Consider the following 22,452-nt stretch of genomic DNA (forward strand, 5'->3'; position numbering starts at 1 on the left):
TGCACGAAAAGCATCAGATAAAATTTATGAAGGAAGTGGAGAAGGGAAAACAAATTGTCACATCAAGTAGCACAGAGTTTCACAAGTCAGATGACTCCTGACATTACACAGGATCAAAAGAGGTAGCTGATTTCACTTCTATTTTCAAGCGTGGTTTAACTGGGACTTTCGCAGACTGACAGCAGGTTTGCATACTATGGTACTATAAGTTCAGATAAATACAGTTGACTAGAGACAGTTCTTACACAGCAGGAAGAAAATATTTTATCAGACATCTGGCCACATGACAAGACATATTTAACACTAATTGCCAAGAATGTGTTTTGGATATGGAGGTTTCATATGTACACCTTTAGGGAAGATTATCTCATGGCTAACAGCAAACATGTTTAGTGAACTATGTTCAATTATGTTAAGAAGCTGTTTTCAGTGTTACAAAAAAGCGACACAGAGAGGTACACTCATTAAGATTATGTTATTGTACAATCTGCATTTTAACAAATAATAAAAAAAAAAAAAAAGATTAGTAAGATGTACAGTATTTGAATGATCATATCTGGTGTAGACTGAGGACTCCATCTACCTTGTCACATCAAGTCCACCCAGAGCTCCATTGATGGGAGGAGGAGGGGGAGGGGGCCTGGAATGACTTTCATGAATGCGCAGTGTGTGTGTGTGTGTGTGTGTGTGTGTGTAAATGTGTGTATATATATTTCTGCATGTGTTTTTATATACTAGGCTTCGGCTTTGTGTGTGCTCAGCCAAGGTGTTGGCAGGAGGTGGCATGTCACATGATAGAGAGGGATGAGGATGAAAGCAAAACAGAGGAGTTGGGGTAAAAAAGGAGAAGGAAAGAAAGATGGGCAAAATTAGCAGTTGGTGTAAATCTGGCCCTCAGGTGGTTGAGGAAGCTTCATGTTTTCCTTGCATGTCATGAGCCGTCGCAGCTCCAGCAGCACCATCCGGATACTGTAGGAGTTCTGCCACTTGGCCAGTGCAGTCACTGCATGCATGTCAACCTGCAGGACAGAACAAGTGAGAAAAGACGTGAGAAAACAGTGAATCCTGTGTAACTCATAACGGCACCCATTTTGCTGCACACTAGGAAAACTGGAGCAGGACAGGTGCTGCTGCATTTGAAAAAAATGATCTAGGCTTAAGCGCTATTGTAAAGGTGGCCTGATATATCAAACGCAACATAGACTTTTGCTTCGTGCCAGAATATACAAAATGATTGTCTATTAGCTGCAGATAGATTTGAGCATTTAGAATTTTCAGGGAGAATTATTTTGGTCACCTTTAGTATTTTTTGGATAAATTCCACTGTAATGTGTTAGCATAATTTGTGCTGCATGCACATAGTCCAAAATAATATATTCCTGTTGAGCAAAGTCATTTTCTCTTTAGACAAACTTTGATGTTTCACACCAAAAGTCAACTGCTGTCATTTCCCCAAATGTTATCAACGTAGCAAGAACAGGATAAAGATCATCCGCATTTTAAAAATGCTGCTTACAGCTGAGGCATGCAAATTTGGGAAGTCAACCTTGAAAAACAACTGGTGTAAAAGATTTACATACCACACCATTGGAGTTGTGCACGCCATTCAAGTTTATCTTGGTCACAAATCTGACAAATGGTGGTGACTCTGGGTAGCCTGGCCCACATTCAACCTTCAGATTGTACATCCTGTTTTCATAGCTGGTCTGTGGACAGAGACAAATAGGAAGAACTGAGTGAACAGCACAATGAACATAAACAAATGACCCGCAATGTTCAGTGTATTCAACACAATCCAGGTTAAATTTTACTATATTTTTATAGAGTTGAATAGAAAGTGTGTTAATTTAAACTGGGAGAGCACAAACTGACTGGACCAGCTGACATAATAGTAGTCAAACATACAGTGTTCCCAGATGAGCTCAAGTTCTACATTATGGATTTGAGCTGCAGTGGTGCTGCACTGTGCTCAGTTTTCTCATGTGCCGTTAATTTTTTGATATCTTACTACATCTTTGTACGGTGTTTTACTGCGCTGTTGCCCCAAATTCACTTGATGTAGTATCATTCTTTGCACTCTATCCCAGTGGTTTTAAATTGTGGTCTTGACGCTTCCCGTGCTTGTTTTCCCCAACTATCCCTTCCCTCCCCACTGCAGATTACCCAGATCAGGTGCGTTCAGTTAATCAAAAGGGGGAAGATACTACTTTACTTTGTCTTCTCCTACTCCACCTTCATGATCTATTATGGTATCCTACAGCTTTTAACTGACTGAACACACCTAATGCACCTAATTGTTAAGGACTGAGGCTGAGAACCACCCCAATCACCTCAGCTTTTAGATTTTCCTTGCTTAACTGACCCACTCATTTAGAGCAGTTTACATCTAGTGTAAAAGTTAGTGCTTCCCTCCGTCCACGGAGAGAATAGACATCAACTCTGAGACCTCATGGTTACATGGCGGTTAAATCATGCACGGCTCACCCGAGGAGGGCCGAGGATCACCCCTCTCCATCGCGTTAAGGTCATGTCCTCGTCATCCTCCAGACCCCAGCTTACTGTTCCATCTCCCACGCCTTTCTGACCTTCCTCCAGCTCCTCCAGGAGCCGGAAATTGCGAGGAACTTTAACGCCTATTTGTGGAAAACACATGAAAGCAAGACTGTTAGGCTCTCACATGCACGTTTCCAACTCCACTAGTGGATTTTGGTACGACAAAGCTGCTCAACCTGTCCATTTGCTAGAGCAATGACTTGCATTTATTAAAGTATGAGCCGGTAGTGGGGTGACTCACTCAGACACACACACACCCTGACAGGCAAATAAACGCCTTAGCTGACCCGCTGTCACCTTCCCTTTGATAAAGGTAGATGCTCGAGTCTAATTTAACGTTAGCATCTGGCTTCAGTGGTGTTGCATCATGTGGCCTCTGCAGTGGCGCTGCACTGTTAACTGATCCATGCAAACACTAACAGTGCCGCTGCCAGCTGGTGCAGCAGTTAAGCTCAGTTTACCGGTATCTCCAGTGTCCTAACTGGACCCAACACAGACATGTTTTCTTGATGAGCAGGTATAAATCTCTCAGAAAACGTATCGTCATTGTTGATGTTAAACAGCCCAAGTTAAACCATGCACGAAGGCTGAATGTTGACGTTCCTACGTTTATCCATGTCATTTTAAGCCAACGAGGTGGTTTATTACACATCCGTTTTCAGAGCCAATCTTTTTTTTTTTTTTGTCGCGAAGAGCGAACATTACCTGGACGTTAGGGTGGTGGAGCTGTACCTCAATAGCGTGAGATGTGCACTGTTGCCATGCTAAACCACATTATTAAATTAGAGCCAAGAGGCCACTCTGTCAAAATATATTGTCCAATGTTGGTAAAAAAAAATTGCACGGCTATGAAACGATAAGAAATGCTAAAGTAGTCATACGGCATTGCGTGCTTTTTATCTAACTTACGTTTAGTTCCAGCTTAGCTAACAGCATCGCTTCCTATTCATTCTCTTCAGCGACTCTAGCACTGCGTTAGCATATACTTTTCATAAAGCAGATGCGTCCCTTAATAATCTCCATCATTACGAAAACTGAAAGCTCCACATAGAAAATTAACTGAGCCGATTATTTACAGACAGCGTCTCACAGTGATTTATTTCTCCCGAACATTTACCTGATCCGGCGGCGACCGCCATCTTGTCGCTACACAGCGGGAGCGCGCCCGTACCTTTGTCATTGTAGCCAGCAACGGTGCGTGCGCGTGAAAGACACGCAAAGCATCGCTCCTTTGTTGTTCCCTGCAAGCTGACTACCGGTGATAAATTATTGTATTGTGTACATTTCCATACCATCATTAAATCCCTTAACAATTATTGGATTTATTATACTAACACGTATTGTCTGTGCAGCCAAAGTCTGATATGTTAAACAACAAAATTCCTTTGTTGTGCAAAAAACAAAGAAATTAATAATTAACGCTATTAAAACCCACTATTGAGCCACATTTTTACACTATGTGAAATACAACTTGATTGCTATTAACATTGTTATAAACATGCTACACATGACTCATGAGTTGATTTTTTTAATCCCACATACAAAATACTGATGCTCCAAATTACTGTAGAAATAACGTTTTAAAATATAAGTTTGGAGTAAAGTAGACACATAATGGCAGATGGCTAGATTGATAAAATGTTGGTTGTAGTTTTTGGTTTTTGTTGTTTGTTTAAATTGGACAAGTTGACTGTAATCGAGCCTTAATCTTGAAATTGGCCTGACCAATGCCAGCGCATTAATTATTGTGGTGCACCCCACCACAACTACCACCCAAAAAGTAAAAATCAGAAGACAGTAAGGATAAATAATAAACACATTTTATGTATGTAGCTGCTACAAAGGCCAAGAAAAAAAACAGATGAGCAAAAACAGAAGTAGTAATTACAATTTATTTAATTTATTTATAAATACAGTTTAATATATACATTGTAAGTCTCCCTAGAAGACAACAAAAAGGCATCAAGGCGTTATTCTGATATTTAAAACTCCATCACCACCAGCATATTTAACCACCAACATCCATCTAGGTCTTAACTCAGAAGAAGTGAGAGGCAAATGAACGGCAAATTGAGATTGATTTCACTTGTTTTCCAATATCGCTGGCAACATTTATAGTAAATCATTTAGGGAGAGGAGAAGGCTATTTAATAAAAAGAATCAAGGGATCATCACAGAAGCAATGTTAACAAAGCATGTCAAACATACCAACCACTGCCCATCTCGCTAAGTCCATTTGGTTTCCCCCAATTGTTTTGGGTTGGAAAATATTAAGTTAACCACACACTGTCACAAAGTGCCCTTTAAAAGCTGTTGACAAAGGCCCAATGTTTCCAAGCAGAAAAACAAAACACACAATTTACCCCAATAACAAGAAGGTAAGTTGACTGTATTGATATAAGCTATAAAGCATTTAGTAATTGTTCATACAATACAATCTCATGAAAATGAGGGATCTTATCAACTTATCTGTTAAAGATAAATGCCATAACTTTATACATTTATTATGAACTACTTAAATTACCCTAACAACAATCCTGAGATCAGCTGATCAATAAGGATGAGGAATAAGTCATTGCGCCAAAACCACCAGACTTTCAATCATGAACAGAAACAGCAGTTAGGACAAATCTGTCTCTAAGCCACAATATGGGTTGCTTTCACTTAATCATAGGTTTTTTTCAAGCAAGGCCTTCAGTTTTTAAAAATTAATAAACTAAATTAATTATGCCAGGACATTACCTGACCTAACAATTATTCTTTGCTGTTGTCCTATTGGTAGTAGATTTCCTTGAAATCCTTGTACATTTCCTTCCTTGTATATCATTGCAAAAACAATGTACTGAGCTCCTGTCTAATGTGTCTACTGACTGCAATTAGCATTGCTTAAACAATATTTGGCCTATTACTTGTACTAATAATACCTATATGCAGGCCTTAAACTTGTATGCAGTGACAAGTAAGAATCCTTTTACCAGCCTTCATTACACTATCTGCTACTCACAAAACTGCTTCTCAAAATACTTTGCATGTACTATGCAAACTGTGGTACTTCTCTTGACCTATGATAAATAATTTGATATTATCAAGCATTAAGGATTTAAAAGTGGAATATCAATAAAATAAAGCATCATTTTGGCTTCAGAAATAACTATTACTATAATTGCTTACTTTAACTAGAATACCACAAGCATAGTAATTAGTAAAAAGCCTTCTTCCTGGTCAACCCAACTGAATAGGTTAGCCCCTCCCCATTTCAACCCCTAAACCCTCTTCCAGGATTTTCTTGGAATGATAACATTTGGGTAGTTCAAACGTGGGACCATTTGGTCAAAGTTCAGGCTCAGGTGTCGAAAGCAGTACAATTAATGTCATCTGGAGTGAGCACACGCCCCCCAGTAAGTGTTGGCTTTACACAAAAGAAAGCTGGTGACCCATTGTATTGCTTGCACAAGTCAAAATGCTGTATGCATGCAAGCATTCTTGTGTCTGTGTGACATCTTAATTACTAAACGTAATTATGTCATGCAGTTTATGAAGCGTTTTGACTAGAGTTTTCCCCACTCCAAATGTGTAAATAACTAGAAAAAGAAAGGCATTTCAACTTAATTAAGATGAATTAAGAGGTATATTTGAGGGCCTCTTATGACAATGCATAGTTACTTGCTGTACAACACACTTCAGACAAATGACTGACTAAAAAATAAAAAATAAAAAACTTTTAGCCAATTATATAATCTCATCTACAGGAGTAAAGAAATTCCGGGATCATCAGCTTTTACTAAAGCCCTTGGAACATCACCACAATTGTTTGTCACAGTTGCCAAGACGGTGCACTGTGGAAGCACTGCTCAAAGGGAATGTTACACTCTGAAACTCACAGCCCCTCCCTCAATACAGACAAACAGCAATATGTGGGGGGGTGAACGCAATGTTACATACAGTTGGCACATAACTCTGGAGTATTTGTGTCTGATTAGCTGAGACACAATTCCCAGAACGACAGAATCTCCATTGCAACAGCAACACCGTCACAAAGTGCTGCAAATACCAAAAAAAATAAATAAAACAAGAGTGAAGTACTGCATCTCTGAGTGTAAGGCAGCTTGACAAAACTGCATGTGCTGCTTTTCTACAAAACTGTCAAAAATGATTTTCAAAAACACACGAAAATCTGCAAATTGTCAGACCAACTTAGCAGGCAAGAGCATCAAACACACATGTGGCAAGGTTTTCCACTGGTTTAGTGTCAACATTGGCTGCAGTTTTCAAATTGTTTTAGTGGCCAAATAACATCCAATCAAAATAACAGCTTGGGATTTGACAAGCAATACAAGTTTTTCTTCTATTTGTTTTTTTAATTATTCTTTTTTGGTTTGTTCATTTTGAAGTCTGTCTTCAGGGCACTCAAACCTACCATTTAGCATCCTGGTGGCTTTAAAGTAGCGTTGACTCTGCTGTAACTATTGACCACACGTAAACTATTAAATATGGCTGTCTTGATTGGTAGCATGTTACTATAAGCAACAATGGGCACTACTTAGTCATTTAAAAAAAAAAAAAACAGTTCTTGTCATTACCTCTTCTCTAAGACACAATCCCAAAGTGTTCAACTGAACCCAAATGTGCAAAAAGAAACAAACAAATGTAACAGTATTTCACCATTTTGTTCTTCTATCAACATTGGTAAAGCATCCTAAAATCCTATCGCCCAAATCCATCTGACTGTGGCCTAAATCCAATGTTATTAATGCTACATCAAGTTGACCTTTGATACAGTGTAGATGTAAAAGACTGCTTAGGGAAAATAAAAGCAGGACTAAATATAATCATATAATATTATTCCACACTCTAAATGAGCAATTGTGGCCCTGGAGAAGAGAAATAAAATATGATCGTGCTTTCAAGTATGCTTTGTGGAATTGTTCATCTGTTCTTCTCCTTGAGAAGCAATTTAAAATTAATGTACTTGACCACGCCTTCCTAGCAAAAGTCTTGGTAAGTCAACTCAAAGACAATTGATGAGTTGTGTTAGACATTAAAGTGTTAAGGATACATTGCAATTTGAAATCTCCTTAAGTGAGTAAAGAACATAAAAATCCATTACTAAAGCCCTTCTCTTGAAAAGAAAAATAAAGACAAACTGTGCAAGACTTAAAGCTATGGCATCAGAAACTATTCGTTTTTCTTTCTGTGGACTACATTGTAAGTGAGGCAAACAAAAGGGATGAGAAGCCTGGACGGAGCCAGCGTCTTCTGAGGTAGGGTGCAGTTAGTCTGCAGCATTATGTGACTTTCTGAGCCCATTTCAGGTCGTCCGCTCTAGGCTTCTCTCCTGTCACACCTTGAATGAGATCCTCCAGGTTTCTCCAGAACCCCAGCTTCTCCAGAGGGTAGTTTAACCAACCTGATAAGACAACACTCAATGAATTTCAAAACAAATATTCCACATAGGTAAAAACAAACAAACAAACAAAACGAAAATAAAAACCTGTAGTGATGCAGAAGTATGTCTCATGAGGAGAGACATGATGGATGCGGTGGTGCTTGCGGGGAAGGATGATGTGGCAGTCCTGTAGGAACACCACCCAACGAGGCAGGCCAAAGTACGTGTGTGACCACTTGTGAATCTGGTTGGTTAGGGTCACAAAGATCGCAAGCGCAAACAAGTAGCAATACCAGGGGTAGATATGATAAATCTCCGCTGCAATTAAAAGAAGACAGAAAAAAGGTGAAAGAGGAAGACATTTGCCTTTAACTGAGTAATTTTAGAGCTTTTTCACATAAAAGAAAATGTCAGGTTCGGTTTGATACTAAACTCACCAGGGGAGAGGACGATGAAGTTGAAGGCCATGTTTGCTAGAGGAACTATGGTCAGCATGCAGTTGTCACCATTGGTCTCAATGAAGTCGTGACGAGTGATAGCTGTGGGATCGATGTGGTGTTCTCTGAATGGCCGTATAAAGGCCTGCAGAACAGATTGGACAATACAGCACGGTGAAAAAAAGGAAAGGCCCAGTGAAAATTCAAAACTGATTATGGTTCTTTGTAACCGCTTATCCTGTTCAGAATCGCAGTGGACTGGAGCTGTGAGGCAGCAGGGCTAACCACTCCACCACAATGCTGGCCACAAAACGGAGTTAGATTACCAACAGAGATTCTAGAAAATGGAATAAAGAGAACGTGACTTGTTGATAACTTACCTTTCCAAAGATGGGTAGATCCACTGTTCCCCACGTATCAGCCCCCCAGTGAACAAGTCCTGATGCAAAGTCTGCGGTGAGTATTCCTGCCACTGAAAATGCATTTGAAGAAGAAAGTAGCACAGAAAAAAAAGTAAATTAGTAAAAAACAGAGCAGTCAAAAAGTATTTGGATGGCCTCTCAGGAATACAAAAATAGAATTAACCTCACGTTAACAGAACATTCTATAACTTTCTGATGACTTACCAATGCCCAAAGGGATATACCATGAATATCCCAGGTGGAAATTGGCAAGGAGGTAAATGAAATTGAAGGCCATGAGAGAGAAGCAGAGGATAACACTTATCCATTCTTGACATCTTTTGCCTTTAAGAAAAAAAAACACATGCAGACACATTGGTACAAATAGAGCACATGGAAGCTACTGCTCCTCCCTATAAGGAGAGATTTGATAATATGACTTTTCTGATAAGATTAGCAGTTATATTCAGTTTCCACCTGAACTTAAATGTAACATTATATGATCCAAACTAAACTGTCCAAAGGTTAGCAAACTTATCAAATGCTACTGAGGGAAGCAGTGTTCCTTTACAATGACACAGAGAACAACCATAAGGAGACACTGAAGGCACAGTCTGCAGCACCTATGTGGGAGGGGTTTACCTGTCTGTTCTCAAGGGCCCATTGTCTCATAATCCACTTATACTAGTAAGGTTTTACAAATTAAAATGCATCAAGTTTTTGTATAATGGGCTTTAGGCTGTTAGCTTTGTGGGTTCAAGTTCAAACTGATCAAAAGAATGATTGTAGGTGGACTGAAAATTTTGAAAGGGCCTTGATCTCAAAACTATTCTAACCTTTAGATTTGGGTTGTGCACTGCTCTCTGGGTTACAGTCTCCGGACTGACACAACAACAACAGTGTTATGAAAGATTACACAGCAGCTTCTGACCTTTAAGCAGCAGCAGCAGCAGCGGTGGATTATTCCTAACTCTGCCTGATGCTCCAAATGTCACAACAGCGACCCAAACACAAATTCTACCAATCTCACATAATTTGTATTGTGTAACAACAACAGTGTGACTGTAGCAACACACAACAGTCACCGATCGCCTGGGGCCATTATTATAGCAGTTAAAGACAAACGGCTGTTATTATTTGTGGTTTTCGAAGTTTGTTTTACTTCCCTACTTACTAAATGTGTAACGCATCTCTTTATGGTACACAACTCAGATGCTTGAACAAGGCGAACAAGCCCGAGAAACGCGGCTGCGAAGTATATCGACTCACCTGGCGAGTACAAATTGGCCAGTTCACGGGCGCCAGCATGTTGTGGGCCCCATCTGGCTGTGCCCCGGCCCGGTCCCTGTGGCTCTGGGCACTGTGTTTCCTCTTCCAGTACGTTCTCGTTAGCCATTCTCGCCATTTCTCCACCTTGGGCCCAGCCCCTCATGCCTTGCTACTCAGAATCCGGAACCAACAGACTCGTCACCTTCTCAGACCACAGGCAACGTAACGTTTTTAACCAATCACGAGCAGGTCGGTGTGCGCAGCAGCCAACCACAAGGCGGAAAATGTTACACAGACTGCTCAGTGACCAATGGGAGTTGGGAGAGGAAAGACCGCATTTCCTGACCCCACCCGTCCTGAGGAGTTCTCCTGGATGAGCAGTAGGTGGAGCTGCCGCTGTGTACATGATATGCTACACGTAAACAGCAGAGCAGGTGTGACAGCGCCATCTGTCACCTGTCAGATGTTGTGATGCTTCACCTTCAACAATGGAAAGGGTGACAAGTTCAGGTAAGATGCTGTAAAAACTACACCTCCTTGCCAATAGAAAAATTACGAAAGAAGTTACGTAAACCTGTTAAAGATCAACAAAGTGTTCCTCCTACAAAATAAAAGTTATTTAACTCGCTAAAAAGCCTTGTTCATGGAAAGATTTCATAAAATGGTGGTTCTGGTTCACTTATGAACTTGCTCAGTTCATTTGTTTTGGATTTTTGACAGGTAGGGCCTAGTAAGTCAGTTTGTTGACTTCATGATTCTCCTCTACTTCTCATACTGTTGCACTGTATTTTGTCTTGTACAGTTGCCTTTGTTCAGGAATATCTTGATTTTATACGAGAACTAAAACTACACACACACAAACACACACATATACGCAAAACCAACAATACCACAGCCCCATTTATGATCCATCCCTTACAGCTAATGAGACATTACACTGTCAAAAGCATTCTAATTTTTTAGCTTGAGGGTAATATGGTAAATGTATGTTATTTTTAATTAATTTAATCATAGCATTAAAAAAATAGTAGTAAAACGTAGTAGTGAAAAGTATTTTACTCCATAAAATGTGCATATAAAGTAGCATAAAGTATCAATACTCAAATAAGGGAAAAATCCCTAGTAATGGAATGAACGTTTACATCCTATGGAGAATATGTTACTTTGATCAAAAGGTCAAGTTAACTTATCCTGTGGCCATGTTTTGTAGATTGACTCAAGGTGTTATGATGTTTATTATGTAGAAATTCTATGGCCAGGTGGTGTGTGTGTGTGTGTGTGTGTGTGTGTGTGTGTGTGTGTGTGTAGTCCGATGTGAAACTTGGAAGTGACAGTGGTCAGTAGTGGCACAACAGTTTTTCTTTCTTTTGCTCTAATTCCCTCTAACAGTAAAGTTTTTGGTCACAGAACTTAGCTTGTTCCCAGTAATTGCTCGTAAAACTTCAAATAATGAGTTACATCCCATCAACTTGTGAATATCCTGTGGATTTGCTTTGGAAAGAGGGGGAGTATGTGTTTCTGGAAAAGGAAAGAGGCGTTTTAAAGACATGTGTTTTGTGGCTACAATGCTGGCAAACATTTTATGGAGAGAATAATCATGACCTCAGCATTTATGTCGACTTTTTGCTCGTGTACATGTACTTGTAGAGAACCACAAGATGGCGATCTCACATTGAAAACATTAGGCACATTGCTTCGTAAATAACAAGCACTGACAGTCGAGTTTTGAACATTGTGCGCTTACTCCTTGGACTCGCTGATGTGTTAAACAAACCAAGACCTGCTTTGGCACCTGAGCCAAGTCACTGGGATCAGTTATTGATACTTGTTCGTGGAGCGTGTGCGGTGAAATAGCGTTTTCTGACCGTTATCGAAATCCTCCCTGAATCATAAAACAGAATAAAGCTGACTAAATTTCTCATTACACCCACTCTGACCCTTATACGCCATTGGAGTGGATGTATCATCTCGTACAGTTCAACCACACAATAACACACACTGACTGGTTTAAACTAGTATATGAAAGCTGTGGGGAAACAGCTGTCTGGAGATGTGTCCAGGGCTGTTTCTGTGAGGTGATTACGCATGAACGTAGACAATTGTAAACAGGCTGTTACTGAGTGAGATTTTTCCATTGTAGTCGATAGGCAGTGACTGTAAAGGCGTGTTGTAAACAAATTCTGATTTCCATGTCGTTCGGTACTCTGGGTTAGGTCTATGAGGTTTACCGGGTTTTTTTAGTTTGTATTTTGATAATAGTTGTTTCGCTTTCCTTTAAGGGAAAATATATTTGAAGCCACAAAGGTTGAACTGGCCCCAAACCAAACGCTAACACAAACACAGACACACACACACGGATCAGATCAGCTTTCTGCGCACAAATAGTTGAATGCGTAAAAGGTCCTCTTAAAGCAGCACAGGTCGTCCGGTTGGCTCCTCGCACCTGCCCAGCTAGACCCCGCCCCTCGCTTGTAATAAAACCCCCGGAGACAGGAAGACCTGTCAATTCCTGCCGATCCATGAGCACAGTCTCCTCGCGGTAATTTGTATTGCAGGCTGTCACAGGCAGTGACACAGTGGGATTTAAAAGTCACTACATTCCTTCACTTGAGGCATTTCACAACTGAGGCAACTGAACCAAAACCACTTTGGGCGTCTGATCTCAGCCCTCCATGCTCCTGCAATCCGGCGGGTGTTAAGATCCATGGAAGTGGCCGGCTTCTACGACGAGGGCAGCTTTGCTATCCACGGTAGAGACAGCATTATCAGTCCCATCAGCGGCGGCTCTTACTGGAGGCTCGGCGACTCGATGACGGAGCTGGGCATTGAAGAGCGGGAGAGAGCGATAGACTTCAGTGTTTACCTGGATTCAGCTGTGCACTGTCCGCAGCTGGGGGCGCAGACACTTCAGCAGCAGCAGGGGGACGTTTTCTCAGATTTCCTAGCGGAGAACAAGATCAAGAGAATTGCAGCTTTACAGAACTACAAGAACTACTCGCTGTTGAACGAGCTGGAGGCGAGCCAGTGCGACAACTTGAGGGACCCCAGGGAGCCCTACGCGTTGAGTTACACTGGGCTGCAGGAGACCCGTGTAGATAGCGTACTCAGCCCTGAACTCGAGACCCGCTACAGAGCTGCTGCTGCTGCTGCTGCGGCTGAGAGAGACGACAGCCAGGAAGACGCAAAGATGGAGAACGGGTCTTCTGGGTTTGACATGAGGTACCTGCATTACCAATCCACCAGCGGCAGTCTTGGAAACATCTCTACTGCGTCCTCGACTTGCTCCAGCCCGCCCGGTACACCTGCCCCGTCAGGTAAAAGCAGGTCTCCGTCACACAGTGGCAAATCGTCCAGCGGGAAAGCAAAGAAGCGCCTGGACAAGGACAGTGAAGAGTACAGGATGAGGAGGGAGAGGAACAACCTCGCTGTGAGGAAGAGCAGGGACAAAGCCAAACTGCGCAACTTGGAGACTCAACATAAAGTGCTGGAACTGGCCGCAGAGAATGATCGTTTACAAAAGCGTGTGGAGCAGCTGTCCAGAGAGCTGGCCACCCTGCGCAACCTGCTCTCGGCCACCGGACAATGTTAGAAACCTCCGCCAGGATCTCTAAGTTGCTTGTCCGACCATTGATGGACTTTAGAGCCGAAGGTGGCGAACCACTGGGCAAGGGTTGAAAACGGTACACTTCAAAGGTGAAGACAGCGACCACCAGTTTACAAGGACACTTTGAATGGGACTTAAGAAGTGGGTGCATGGATTGCGCAATCATTCACGATTCTTCACATGTCACCTTAGCTTTATTCTCAGATGTAATTTCGATGTATGCAGTATTTCTGTGCAGGTTTTACATACATGCGAGTGAATTTCTACATTTTGTGTATCTGGAGCAGTGGTTGTCAAGGGAAGAGTTGTGCTGCAGTGAAATGATGCAACTCTTTGTAACAGTATTGGCAATGAATGAAATAAGTCTAATTATTTAATATTAAAAGGTGAAATGCTTTAATTGTACTTGATATTTTATTGAATAAAACAGATTTATACTTTGGTTAAACAATTTCGTTTGTAATTTCTTCTTTTTTTCACCTTTTCAAGAAGACATTGGTTCAGACAGACGTGGTGGTGTAATGCTTGTCTTAAACATTCATTTTTATGATAGTCAGACTGCATTATACTGTATGTCAGTTACTGTATGTTGCCGCTTAAAAACTGGCTCAACAGTAAATCAAAATTGACACAACACACTGTAGGAATTTGTTCCTTTTTCAGCAACTGAGTGAAGCAACAAAACATGTTAATGATGCAACAAACCACCGCCATCAAAATTCACTGTCATTTATTGTATTTGTAAAGCATAAATTTTCATCTGGTGTAATGGTGTAGAAACCTCCTCAGCTGGGTACATAACAATTGATTCTTGATTTCTTTTTAATTTACGACAAAGGAGGGGAGAGGTAATTGCTCAAAACCAAGAAAAGGGCTTTGCACACTATCACAGGGTAATGCTTCATGCCATCACCATTTTTGTTCTTCTGTCTACTTAATGATTTGACACCAAAGTCCTCAGATACTGAAATACATCCAACCAATTCATGCTGAAACGATACTGCTGAGAGCAGCAAAAAAGAAAAAGAAAAGAAACCAAAAAGAGTCAGTCGCACTGCACCCAGCACACAAATGTTAGTTTTATCTTTAGCACACAGCTCTGTCAATAGTCTGCTGGGTCCACTAGCCAAGAGAGGGGTTCAAGGTTGCATGGAAATTAATGAGCAACTAACCTCCTCACACCACCTCAGGTCATGCTTCAACAGCCAAGAGCTGGCTGGGAGTCACTGCAGACCAGAGAGGAATAATCCTGCTTAAACCTTCTTTAATGCTCAAGTGGAAAATGCACAGCAAAAAATGTAGAAGTTGAACTGGGAGTGACAAAGTAGGTTACACCACGCAGGACAGATAAGTTGACAATTGGTTTGTGCTGGAATTTACCAAGCCCTGCAGACTGCATGTGTGCTCAATTTGAAACTTATCTGTCATTAGCAAGCAAGCTCCAGACAGAGAACATGAAAAAAATGGACCGCAGTTGTATTTATAAGTGATCCGTGACAATTCAGGGTGGGGAATGTTTTCCAGCTCTCACTTCAAACAGCATAGAAGAAGAAAAACCACCTCTGCAAGTTTTTCAAGAGAGGACACATTTACTAGACCTGCTGAAAAGCCGTGTTATAGTCACTAAATACAGTGTAATGCTGTTTTGAGAAATGACATTTTGAACACAATGCCTGTTTCAACACACTCAATGATGAACAGTTTAACTTTTAAATGTTGTGCAATATCCTCCCCTTTCCAACACATCACCACTTGAAGTGTGCTACACCCAAATTTAAATAAGACATTGTTATCCTCCATGTGCATGACAATAGCAGAAGCAGTTGTGGCCTGGCTTCAAGCCCCACAGGCTACAAACTGTGGCGGCTAGAAATGGCCATTTTTAAAGGTTTCTAGAAGAGTTGTAACTGTTTATAATACAATCACACACAGAGAGGAATGTTTGATGTAAAGTGAAACTGAGTTACATCCAATACTACATGTTTTCACGAGACATTCGGCTCTGCTGCTGTCGTAGCCGCTAAGTGTTGGCAAAGATTCATTCAAACATTCTAGGCATTTTTTCTTCAATGACCCCATGTTTCCTGTTGGAGCCCCACATAGTCCATCCCTGCTCCTTGCTCACATGCTGAAGAGAGAGAGGGAAATTCCCACACAGGATGACCTCTTTTCTTCAAAGTTTAGCCCAGCCTCCTTTCCACATTTTACCGTCAATGGGCAGTGTCTGTCCGTAAACTCCTGGTTGCATCATAACTGCTCCAGAGGCGTCCTAAAAACTCCTCTGATAAAGCAATACAAACACACATACGCAGACACACACACCTGATATTGTGTCCACTGTGTACCAGCTGTTGTGAAATGGAAGAATTTTTTTTGTACCTATGATTCATGTAGTATTTTTTTGACGTTTAATAGCAGTTGCTTGTTCCTTAAAACACTTTGCCTACAAGGCATTTTCAGATTTTTTTCCCAAATTATGCCTTCTATTGTTTTTTTTATCCACGTTTAGTGGTTTAGGGTGTTGGTGTCTGAGCTGACAGTATGTGATTAACCTGAGTGACCTGTGTGACAGAGGTATTCTGGTAATTCTGTGGTAAACTCCACCTCTTTGCAGCCCATATTCATAAGGGTAATATGACTTTGGCCATTCTAATGTTGCTCCTAGGTGTGAATGTAAGTCTGAATTTTTGTTTGGGATAGACCTGTCCAAGCTGTACTTTGCCTCCTGCCCACTGAAAGCTGGGATAGACTCATATGGTAGTCATAGGGCTGTATGGTGATTTAAAATAACAAAAATGCTGAACACAACAATGTGACTATGACAATCACATTCAGCTTTGTCATCAAACCAATGACAAAGCAACAGTGAATACATGAAAATGTTCAAAAACCATTAGTTTATTAGTCCATCTTTTAATAAGTTTTTACGTCCATACTGTGTCTGTAGCACGTAGCCCCAAAACTCTTAGATTCTTCTGAAGTGTGTAAAAGGAGGCTATAAATACAGAAATTTAATCAAATTAAGCTGAAATACATTTTAGTGTTCATGTTTCTAATAATAAGGCACATGTCAACAAGGACATAATTGTATTGGTGGATTTTTGATATACAACAACAATGGAGTGCTGTGGCAGAGAGGAATATGACACAGTACATGTTAGTGACACAGACAGTACCTGTAGTAGTATGATTGTAGTAGAATGCAATTATTGAAGAATTTGGGATTGGTTGACAAAACAAGGTCATTATTATTTAACTGATCATTTATCTGTTAACAAAATCATTTAACCTCTTGTTCTTTGTTTTCCTATATTGATCAGACCACAGTTAAGCAGCGGATTACCTCAAGATTCTATTCTGGGTCTTGTTCTGTTTTCTATTTATGTGTTTTTTGCACATTATTTCTTGAAATTGTTTTTGCTGACTAAAAGGAAGTCACACATGCATTTTAGCTAAAACCAGATAAAATTAAGTTGATTACTTTTTAACTGCCCATTGTAATTACTATTTCTAAAAGTTATAATTATTATCTAATGAAAAGCAAGAGGCGCTTTCATTTTAGGACCATTCTATTTGAATTTGTAAACGTTTTTTTTCCTTTCATGTCTTTCATTAAATAGACTGACTTATGTCTATTATAATATAACCCCAAATTTACACAGTTGTAATGATTTACAGTTGATGATAGAGTCATGTAGGACACACATCCATCCATCCACCCATCCATTATCTATAACCACTTTTCCTGTTCAGGCTTGTGGGATGCTGGAGCCTATTCCAGCTGTCAACGGGCAAGAGGTAGGGTACACCCTGGACAGGTTACTAGTCTATCTCAGGGCCAGCACAACCATGGGTGGGAGGAATCCTTAGCACACGGAAGAAACCCACGCAAACACATGGAGTACATGCAAACTCCACCCAGAAAGGCCACAGGTGGCAGGTGGTTTCAAACAAGGGAGCTTCTAACTGTGAGGTAGCAATGTTAACCAGTCCACCATTGTACTGCCCCAGATGCCCACAAGTAGACTTTGAAGAAAAGACTATTTACCATTTGGAACCTCGTTAACTCGAGGCAAAAGGTGATTTTTCGAAAAGTGATTTCTAGATGTCGGCAAATTTAACTCTGTGATTTTGCTCGTTTAATTACAGTTCCTCCTCTAAGTGAAAGGAACATCGGATATCCGGACCATGGGTTGTAACGGGAAGCCAGGGCGCATGAGCTACGGTAAACGGACCAGAACATGATCTGTCTTGAAGTGAACCAAAATTTCAACATCTTTGTTCACTTCTCTAATTTGGCGTTAGATGACTGTGAAAACACAAAACTGACGTGCAGAAGTGACTTGCGGTCACTGCGCAGCAAGTATCACTGCCCAGATCTTGTGTAACACTAGGCCATCCTTGCAAAAGAAGTGTTGGCTCAATTATTAGAGCAATTTTGTATGTAAGACATGTTTATTTCAATACACGCAGTTAATGTCAAGGTGTAAATGATGCTTTGTGTGGCATCATTATCAGGTAGGTCCTTAATGAACATTTAACTATTTAATTATGCCTCATTATTAAATTAATGTAGCTAGTACCAGATAAACTACATATCAGAAAACGTTTGGTTTAATTGGCTCTCCTGTAAAACTAATATAAAATTGAGAATTTCATTACACCCGTCCCTTTAGAATAAACCGGAATGTATGGGGAAAGTTTATTCGGCACACTATTTTAAGTGATTCGTCAATTAGCAATTTTTGACATTCAAAAATGCATAAAACAAACAAATAAAAAAATAATCCAATTAAAAATCATCAATTGCTGGATTTCGAACTGTTGTTAGAAAAAACAAGACATTGCATGGCATCAGTTTCATCAAGCAACAAAATGCAAATTGCATCTTTTGTATGTACGTCACGTCACCTATGTTACGATTTTTCAAAATTTCAAAACGATTTTTCAAAACTAGTCCTAGATGACATATTGTCTGCTTAAACAAAGCAATACCACTATTGAAACACACCGGATAAAAGTACATAATTATTTTAAAAAGTACTTGGTCAAGTTCAAGTAAAAATAACATTTTATACTGTTATACACAGTATAAAATGTAATCTCTTATCTAAATTTGTGTCATTAAGTCTCCCATGAAAAATATCATTGAAACCAAATACAAGCCAACATTGATTTGACACCGATACACTTTTCTCAAATGAATCTTGACACACTAAACAAAAGGCCGCAGGTTTTTTTTAATGTAACTCATTATAAAAAGGAAGCAATCTTGTCTATCAAGGTGCTAAAGTTTCAATGGCACAGATATAGAAAGTGGCTCTTCCTCAAAGCCCAGTTCTAAAACTTTCCTAGATTACCAGACACTCCAGTTAAGGTCCTGTTTTATTTTGACAACCAGAGGTCACAAATTGTAAATATTATAGAAGTGAAAACAGTATTGAACACATTAAACAAATGCTACCAAAACGTTTGTTCCTGTAAATGGTACATTTTTATTCAACCATGGCGAGAAAAGATGTAGAATAACCATGCAGGTAAAAACCGTATTTTCATGTCTTTAATGCTAATATAAATAAAAGGTAGCTCCATCAAGAGGGCAAAAATATGAGAGGACTGATTTTAGACCAATACCCTTTTTTCTCTGATCTCATGGCTGCGTTTAAGATAGTCTGAAGGAGAATGTAAAATATGTTGAAAAAAATGTTGGTAGGCTAGCAAACAAGCAAATTGAAATTAAATCAAAATGATGAAATCACAGATAGATGTAGGTGTAGTAATGTGTAGGTTCTATATGTAAAACTTACTCAACAGGAAGTAGGGTGTGATGGCAATGGTGGTAGCCGTGAAAATATTTACCACCCACACAAAGCTTAACGATGTGGCCTTTCTCACGTTCACCACATCTTACCTTTCACCTTATTCCCTAAAGTTGTTATAAATGCAGAATCATTGGCGCATCACAATAGTGTCTGTGCATGCGTGCATGTGTGCGTGCGTACGTGCATGCGTGTGTGTGTGTGTGCGTTTCTGTCACGGGATCATCAGTAAGCCAAACTCACAATCATGCATCAGAAGTAAAGGTTTGGTGTGTTTTTGTGCCGTTGCTGTGACGAAATACTATCATAAGAGCATCAACAAGAACACCACTGTGACATCTGTGGAGCGGCAGGCAGGTCAACTAGCTTTGTTTACATGTGGACTGTATGTCGACTAACGTCATCACTCCTTGATGCAAGAGGAAGGATGCGGATTTAAAGCGTACCACGGGAAATCACCAGCTCCCAACCTCTTAGTATTTTATGCTATGACCTACATGCATGCACTTCAGCCTATGATAGTCAAGGGGAGAATATGTCACATCGATGTGTGTATATGTGTGTGTGCGTGTGCGTCTGACGGTTGGTCCTCATCGGCAGCAGCCAGGGGGACAGGAACAGGAACAGGAACTCTCAACAGACGTTAACCAAAACCTTTGACTGAGAGGTTCAGTTTAATGAGAACAACACGTTTCCATTTGAGTTAAAGAAAGTTGTGTCGCTTAGTTAGGAAAAGCAGTTATGTTTTTATGAGTCAATAGCACTGGTGAAATGCTCCTGATCTTTACTAAACACTAATACAGTTTTGTAACATATTACATAATATGTGGTACATAATGTACTACACCCTGCAATATTAGAAGAAACATTCAAAATAAGTCAAAGAACAGAAGAGTTATCAGAATAATATACCTAAAGTCTTAAAAGCAATGGTCCCTGAGAACAATAAATAATATAGACTGTATTTGTGATGCATTCATCGTGAACTGGCATTTTACTGTACGTAGCTGGCTGAGATGGAGCCGGTATTAAGTACTGGTTTAATCTATATCAACGATTAGATAGAAGAGTTAGATAAGATAACTACAAGAAAAAAACACTTTTATGGCTTAGCTTATATTAACACAAACACTGGAAACAGTGGGAAACATCCAGCTTAGCTGTGTTTAAACATAGTAAAAATCACGTACTAGCACCTCTAAAGCTCACTAATCATCTCAAAAAACAAATTAAATATATTGTGTTGATTAATGAGCTTTAGCGAGTTGGTATGACAGAGCAAAACCAGCTCTTTGTCCTTTGCGGCCTTTTGTGCAAAGTTAAGCTAACTGGCTGCAGGTTCCAGCTTCTTATTTAGCAAACAAACATGGCCGTGGATTTGCTCTTCTCATTTAACTTTTGGCAAGAAAGCAAACAAGCACGTTTCACAAAATCTATTTCTTTAACGATCTATTTTAAAAGCTAATATTTTTATGCAAGGTAGAAAAAAGTTAGAACATTTGCGAAATTATTACCAATCGAAGTAAGATATATATATATATATATATATATATATATATATATATGTTATTAAGAAGAAAATTAAAATTATTTTAACCTAAAAGAAAAGAAAAATGCGAGTACAAGAAACTTTTTTTAATGAAGTACAGTACTTTCAGGGAAATAGTTATTTTCCAGCATGACTCGGTTCCGAAAGTCTCATTCATCCCAATGGCTTTTTGAGGTTTTGAAATGATAAGGGCATGAAGAGACATGATACACCTGACAGCGTATACACACTTCCTCATATCGAGCTCCTATTGTGCTGCACTGATGCATGTGGTGACTCAGACTTTGCAGAGTCACACTTGGAAAGACCTGACTCCCTTCGTAACCAGGAATTTCCTGATCCTCGCTCAGCTCCCTGTGAAAATAATCTGCAGGCTACAAAAAGACTTACAGTTAGGAATCATCCCACTCATTCTTACAGCTGGCCAGCCACTGGGAAGTTCCAGCTTAATAACTAAACTGAGGACACACGGTGGAAGAGTCAGCAGGCCAGGGCAGATATACTTTTTAGTCAATTGTAAGTGTGGAGTCAGCAGTGTGCACAATCATGCTGAGTGAGGAGCCACTGTAGGATAACACAGAGTGCACTGACATTCGTTGACCCTTTTCAATAATGACCTGAGATACTTGAAATGTTCAACAATCGTTCATTTAAATTTGTTGAATGGACCTGGAACCTGACATAAACACATTTGACACAGATTCATAATGACATTTAAGTCATTTATAAAGAAAAACATGCCAATACTATACCACAAACAGCATGAGTCATGACAGCTCTGTCAGGTCACACAGACTGGAGTTTCAAAAGAAACAAGTGTAGCTTTAAGTACATTTCCGGCCCCCAGTCACACCTTAATTGTAGTTTTTTGTAGCCTGTTCAGTCTTGCCGACTTGACGTCAGCAGTCGTGGCTTGGAGTGCTATTACTCACTCTGTTTAAGTTGCATTCCTGTACACTGCGTACCAGTGCCTGCCTCTTATTTCCCAAACAGGAAGTTCTAGCCAGGACAGTTGCCAAACTACACCCGTGTTGCGGAGTGTACTCAAGCAATAGACTTATTACTGGAAATGTTCTTCACTCCTTTATTGTTTTCTCACGGGCATTGTAGTGGTCCATACACTATCATGAACCCAAATGTTCTTGTGCTTTATTTGCTGGAATAATTTGGATATGAATTTGCGTTTTTGCATTTTTGTAATAAAAAAGGAAGCGGGTGGGTTTTTGCACAACACATAGCCTCTTGAGAAACAAAATTATATTAGTTGTGCCTGAGGTGAGAGTGGTCAGAACAGGTGGAAGTTTAAAATCCAGAGGTTTCACAACAATTTCATGGAAAACACACTTTGTATAAAGTGGAAGCAATTTGAAAAAACAAGAGCAATGTTCATGGTATGAATCACCACTTTCTCCTGAAAAACTGCACAAGCAGTGA

At 40.0% G+C, this 22,452-nt stretch overlaps 3 protein-coding genes across 3 annotated transcripts; 1 reads left to right on the forward strand and 2 right to left on the reverse strand.

Annotated features, from left to right (window-relative positions):
- Window positions 1–3,817, reverse strand: LOC137139399 (ubiquitin-conjugating enzyme E2 variant 1-like). The gene is made up of 4 exons (XM_067526588.1): window positions 3,671–3,817; window positions 2,485–2,633; window positions 1,581–1,706; window positions 1–1,019 (listed from the first exon to the last, which is right to left on the reverse strand). The coding sequence occupies exons 1-4, from the start codon at window positions 3,690–3,692 to the stop codon at window positions 870–872; spliced, it is 447 nt and encodes a 148-aa protein (XP_067382689.1). The 5' UTR covers window positions 3,693–3,817; the 3' UTR covers window positions 1–869.
- A 614-nt stretch (window positions 3,818–4,431) lies between these two features.
- peds1 (plasmanylethanolamine desaturase 1) lies at window positions 4,432–10,261 on the reverse strand. The gene is made up of 6 exons (XM_067526587.1): window positions 10,047–10,261; window positions 9,003–9,122; window positions 8,757–8,848; window positions 8,377–8,521; window positions 8,045–8,257; window positions 4,432–7,960 (listed from the first exon to the last, which is right to left on the reverse strand). Exons 1-6 carry the CDS (start codon window positions 10,207–10,209, stop codon window positions 7,839–7,841), a joined length of 855 nt encoding a protein of 284 aa, XP_067382688.1. The 5' UTR covers window positions 10,210–10,261; the 3' UTR covers window positions 4,432–7,838.
- Window positions 10,262–12,533: 2,272 nt separating this feature from the next.
- cebpb (CCAAT enhancer binding protein beta) lies at window positions 12,534–14,101 on the forward strand. The gene has a single exon (XM_067526586.1). The coding sequence runs from the start codon at window positions 12,751–12,753 to the stop codon at window positions 13,633–13,635; it is 885 nt and encodes a 294-aa protein (XP_067382687.1). The 5' UTR covers window positions 12,534–12,750; the 3' UTR covers window positions 13,636–14,101.
- Window positions 14,102–22,452: the final 8,351 nt, after the last annotated feature.

The sequence above is a fragment of the Channa argus genome, chromosome 13, assembly GCF_033026475.1.
Source record: "Channa argus isolate prfri chromosome 13, Channa argus male v1.0, whole genome shotgun sequence".
NCBI classification, from domain to species: domain Eukaryota; kingdom Metazoa; phylum Chordata; class Actinopteri; order Anabantiformes; family Channidae; genus Channa; species Channa argus.

Coding starts and splice junctions, on each gene's coding strand:
- peds1 (XM_067526587.1), bottom strand. CDS start 10,209: ATGAGGGGCTGGGCCCAAGGTGGAGAAATGGCGAGAATGGCTAACGAG. Junction 9,123..10,046: donor GGCCAATTTGTACTCGCCAG/GTGAGTCGATAT, acceptor TTTTTCTTAAAG/GCAAAAGATGTCAAGAATGG. Junction 8,522..8,756: donor ATCTACCCATCTTTGGAAAG/GTAAGTTATCAA, acceptor TCTGTTCTGCAG/GCCTTTATACGGCCATTCAG.
- LOC137139399 (XM_067526588.1), bottom strand. CDS start 3,692: ATGGCGGTCGCCGCCGGATCAG. Junction 1,707..2,484: donor TGATCCTCGGCCCTCCTCGG/GTGAGCCGTGCA, acceptor CTCTGTCCACAG/ACCAGCTATGAAAACAGGAT. Junction 1,020..1,580: donor TGCACAACTCCAATGGTGTG/GTATGTAAATCT, acceptor TCTGTCCTGCAG/GTTGACATGCATGCAGTGAC.
- cebpb (XM_067526586.1), top strand. CDS start 12,751: ATGGAAGTGGCCGGCTTCTACGACGAGGGCAGCTTTGCTATCCACGGT.